This window comes from Sinocyclocheilus rhinocerous, unplaced genomic scaffold (assembly GCF_001515625.1).
Source record: "Sinocyclocheilus rhinocerous isolate Xijiao unplaced genomic scaffold, SAMN03320098_v1.1 scaffold756, whole genome shotgun sequence".
Classification (NCBI taxonomy): Eukaryota; Metazoa; Chordata; class Actinopteri; order Cypriniformes; family Cyprinidae; genus Sinocyclocheilus; species Sinocyclocheilus rhinocerous.
The window spans coordinates 387786-392518 of NW_015662039.1; the positions used below are offsets into that span (position 1 = coordinate 387786).

Below are 4733 nucleotides of genomic sequence, written 5' to 3' on the forward strand. Positions count from 1 at the left end.
GGGTGTAAATGTACAGGATGTGAATGATTGTTTGGTTTCTTGTCATCAGTATTCTGATGATGCAAACTCGTTTTACATATTACACAAATGACTGTTTTGTTGTGTTGCCTTGGTTGCTACACTTATGGATATATTTCCCCAATAATCCATTGAAATTAAAAACTGGATATTCTCCACGTCACAACCTCCCATTTGGCAAGAGGTGTTTTTATAGGAACATTTCCGCTGGGCGCTGGCAGACTGCCTCACATCATTACACTGATTCAAATCCATTTATCAGTTACGTCGGTATGTTACTTGGAACCATTCGCCCTTTAAATCATATGTAGCCTAACAACTTTAGTCATCCTCTACCTACTGTGTTTACCAGCCGACTCGTATTATTATTACAGCAGGAATGCCGAGTATCTAGTGATCTACATAAACACCTGAAATATGAAAACTTCTTAAGATGATGACTTATATACTCTAAAGCCAAAGATGTAAAAAAAACCTTAACAACATTGACTTGTTTAAAAGGAATTGCGTGATTTTTAGTGTACTGCTATTAAATAACTTTTAAACACTGTTGACAGTGTGAACCGAAACAGGTGAGGGTGAACTATCCTCATGAAAATGTCCCTCCTTACTGTGACCCACACTCATCTGATAGGCTTTGTCATTTAATCCCTCCTTTTCTGCCATGGAAACACAGAGACCGAGTCTGTGTGACTTCCAACTCAGGTGTGAGTGCGGATGGGGGAGGGTAACATGTGACCCACCCAAACCTGTCTCAACTAGTCTGAGAAACAAACAAACGCTTGAGGCTCTTCTGGGAAATATACTGGGGGCCTAGATGAAAAGGCAAAGAACTCGAGGCAAGGAAGTGCCAGCCAAGCTATTGTTTGGAGATTTCTCTTGAAAAAAAGAAGTCGGATTTAATTTAGACTTATGCCGCAATAAAAGCTCGTAAAATTTCAGTAGGTCACACAAAATGAATGCAGCAGCATCTTTGGCAGAGTGTTTGCTGTACACATTGTAACGTGTGCCTTTGCACAAGTCATACCACAATGATATAGGAACTTTGTTGCCCGAAACTTGAGGAACAGGTCTGACCTGTATTTCAAACAGCTGAGTGCATGGCTTTCTCATGGGTTTAATTATTAGTCTTCCTGTGCACTTGAATGGTCAGCAGCTTCGAGTTAATAAACAGCCTTTTTGTTTTACATTTTGAAAGAACAAAAAAGGATTGTACAAATGCACAGGTTTTAGGGGTCTATTATTAGAGCCTACAGGCCCTGTATCATTTAAAACACATGCTTATGTAAAAAAAAAAAATAAGGTAGATAATGCACATGCCACCATTTGTAACTCACATCACCCAAAGCTTCCGCTTTTTAAGCCATTATTAACTGTACAAAACCAGTCCGTTATGCTGCTTGATAACGCAAACTGGCATGTTATGTTAGTCATAATCATACCAGTTTTTAGTGCAATTTTAAGTGTCATTTACGGCATGTTTTTATTCTAGTTTTTTTTTTTTACCTGTAGTGATAACGAATCCTCACATTCACAGGAAGTAGTTTTGCAACGCAGAAGTAAATAGTCTACTTGACACTGCATCATTTAAATTTGGACAAGTGTTGTCACACTAAAACTAGTCCCATTCAACAAAGCTTCCATCACAGATTTGAATTGTGGTGAATCTCATAAGGCAGAGAACAGGAGCAGCTCAACTGCTTGCCCTGGGCTGAAAAGGACAAAGCATGTGGTTGCAAACAAAAGCTAGGAATAGTTTTGTGCTAGGATAGTCCTTTTCTTTTAGCAACACCAATACAGCTCTATAGATAAAAAGAAATTAGCTTTACCAAGACTACCATACGCGTGGTTTATCTGCCACATGCCAGAATATAGAAAGAACTCTCATGACAAATGTTTATCAAACTAATTTTATTAAAAATTTACAAGTCACAAACTGTACAGTGTTAAAACGTTGATTCAGTTGAAAATGAGCCCTTATTAAATAGCAAAGTGTAACAATTAAAAACAAACTGTACTCGGCGTGTAACAGACACTTCATTTCTAATAAATGTCACAAGCAAATGTACAGCAGGTCTAAGCTTCAGCATGGAGCACATCCCAGTGTCAGACTCAAGTACATGAGACGTCATTAATAGCTTTAAGATATGGTCTCCATCTCTCTGGGCTGCAAGAACAGAAGGAAATGTGTTAAAACACAAAAGCTTGCCTCCTTTCGGGGGAAGAACCACACAGTTTGGATCGTACTGAAGTAAATGAACCAACCTGTGCTTTACTGTACTGGGCCTTCTGTCGCCGTGAGAGGAAGAGCTAAAAAAAAAAAAAAAGGGGAGGAACAACAGTATGACTACAAGCACACATTAACTTAAATGAAACCCCAAAAGTAAACGACACTTACAATAACCAGAAGTCCTGCAATCACAATCAAGCTGACCACCACAATGACAGCAATGATACCACCAGTCAGCCTCTGCATTGTGAAGGTGGGCGCCTTTTCATCTACATAGTACACCAGGATGTTCTCCATGGACACCTTGGATCCCTCAACACTGACTTCAAATGGTTGAGGGTTTTGAAAGAGGGGCAGAACTTTGACCTGTGAAGACATGAATTTTTGCACACAAGTTACAAAATATAAAAATCAGGCATAACTGAGAAGTCATAACGAGACTCACATCCTTCTCCATGTAGTAAGTCATGAGGGACAGGTCTGGATCACGGGATCCAATAGGCTTTTTCACATCCACAACAAGGAGACGGCCAGCTTTGTCATACTGGAAAAAAAGAGGAAGTGGGTTTTGATAGGCTGTGTACCACAAGCACAAAGTTAAGGGGTTGGTTAACCATGGTAAATGCTTACCTGAACCTCCGACACAAATTTCTTATCCAACTTGTAACGTTCCTGTAAGGCATTTTCAATCCCACTGCAAAAAAATAAAAATATGGAGAAACATCAGCAAAACAAGACATAAGAGCTTCATATTACACATCTTCCAGCAAGACCCTAGAAATCAATTGTAACATACGTCTTCCATTTGGCAACATCGTCAGGAGCAGCCACATCTTTATGCTTCAGTTCCAGACGAACCGAACTAAAGAAAACATGGCATTGTCAGAATTTACAAGTTTTGCTTCCTTCCACAAACCGCAGTGCTATTCTAACCACACTTCAAGCTAGGTATGTCAGTCAGAAGAACATCCTGTTGACAACAAGTGCACTCACCAGGTCTCCACAGGCTCACACTTGATGTTCTTGTCTCCCTTGTCACTTCTGCGCACGCCGGCACTGTTGACGCACCAGCACACTTCAGTGCCATTGCACTGGATAGCCTTGAACTTTCCATCATTCTCACAATCTGGGTCATAGATGCCATCATTGTCCACAAAGGCCGTTTCTACCGGCTTCCCACCAATTGATTTTGTGGACTTGTTGTTTCTGGCGAGAAACATCTCTGCTTTCATAAGGAAGCACTTGGGAATCACTGTGGGTAGGGAGAATTGAAGACGTTTACTACACTTGATAGGAAGAACAAAGCACCTTAATCCTGCCTGGTTTGTTGTTACGAACTAGGGAATCTGGAACTCAGCTAGGTTAGGTCGAATTACCGAAACTCCTCTAAAACCAGACTGGGAGACAAGCAAACCAACCAGCATACACTTTTGGAAAATCAGTTTTAGTAACATTTTAGTAAGGGTGCCAAAAATTACCAATAAAACAATTGATCAAGTAAATATAAAAGCAAATATAAAAAGGAAAACTCACATTTTGTACAATCAATCGGTTGCTTGTATGTCTTAGTAAATTGAAGAGTGCACTGGCATGGATCTCCATCACATGTGGCCCATTTCATATTGTTACAAGCACCTGGTGGGAGTGGGGGGGACAACTTTGTTTTAAAACCACTAAAACTTTATTCAGTAGATATGTTAAAGCTGAGAAGCATAACCCAGTCCAAATAAAGCTTCCCCACATAGGACTGAAACACACCCTGGGTCACATTGTATTGTTTGCCTCCTAAATACCAAATTATCGACTAGAATTAAACAGTTTGTCAATTTAACCCCATTTAGTTTACTTTTAAACATCTTACGTTTAAATATCTTGTTTTAACTGAAGTTAAAATAGTTGTTACTTACATTCTGAGGCGACCACTTCCACGAACACCGCAACAAACAAGGCGACTAAAAACTTCATCTTGGTTTTAAAAAGAACTAGGGAAAAGAAAAAGTCTCGGCGTTATAAATCACTCCGTACGAGGAACCGATGCTTGCGTTAATCTCCAGAACCTCCGCGCAATTCAACCAGTCTTTAAACAATACAACGCGTAAGTCTTCTTACCGAAGCTTTAAGAAAAACTAGAAATCGAACCAGAAAGAGTTATTCCTTTTTTAGTTAAGTCTTGAGCTTAATAACGAATAGATCCCACAGATATCCTCTCTCTTCCCCGCCAAACGACTGCTCTAAACGCGAAACAGGTGTCAAATTATGTATACCTGTTTGAGTAACGTGACGTCAGGTGCAAATGGGCGGAGTTAACTCTAAAACACCTCACCTCTTTTCCCGCCCATGACCATGTATGGCCACTTGACGCATCGAGAGAGAACGCAAAACTTTCTATCTACATTTTGGAATGTAAAGCACCGACAAGATTTTCGGTTGAAACTCAATATATGCAACTCCAGTACTGCCAGGTGAAACTGCAGTATTTGCTGCA

At 40.0% G+C, this 4733-nt stretch overlaps 1 protein-coding gene across 2 annotated transcripts; it reads right to left on the minus strand.

Moving 5' to 3' along the window:
- Positions 1-1917: 1917 nt before the first annotated feature.
- LOC107727388 (epithelial cell adhesion molecule-like) lies at positions 1918-4488 on the minus strand. Of its 2 annotated transcripts, XM_016537249.1 has the most exons (10): positions 4358-4488; positions 4156-4230; positions 3782-3883; positions 3242-3500; positions 3045-3110; positions 2879-2942; positions 2694-2792; positions 2417-2614; positions 2284-2328; positions 1918-2185 (listed from the first exon to the last, which is right to left on the minus strand). In XM_016537249.1, exons 2-10 carry the CDS (start codon positions 4211-4213, stop codon positions 2159-2161), a joined length of 918 nt encoding a protein of 305 aa, XP_016392735.1. In that variant the 5' UTR covers positions 4214-4230; positions 4358-4488; the 3' UTR covers positions 1918-2158. The 2 variants fall into 2 exon arrangements, with proteins under 2 accessions (XP_016392735.1, XP_016392734.1); XM_016537248.1 differs by having other exon boundaries at positions 4156-4488.
- Positions 4489-4733: the final 245 nt, after the last annotated feature.

What these genes read in the sequence shown, in the direction of transcription:
- LOC107727388 (XM_016537249.1), bottom strand. Translation starts at nt 4,213, where the DNA reads ATGAAGTTTTTAGTCGCCTTGTTTGTTGCGGTGTTCGTGGAAGTGGTC. An exon ending in AATTTGTGTCGGAGGTTCAG is followed by an intron (nt 2,793 to 2,878) that starts GTAAGCATTTAC and finishes CTTTTTTTCCAG; the next exon opens with TATGACAAAGCTGGCCGTCT. An exon ending in CCCAGTACAGTAAAGCACAG is followed by an intron (nt 2,186 to 2,283) that starts GTTGGTTCATTT and finishes CTGTTCTTGCAG; the next exon opens with CCCAGAGAGATGGAGACCAT.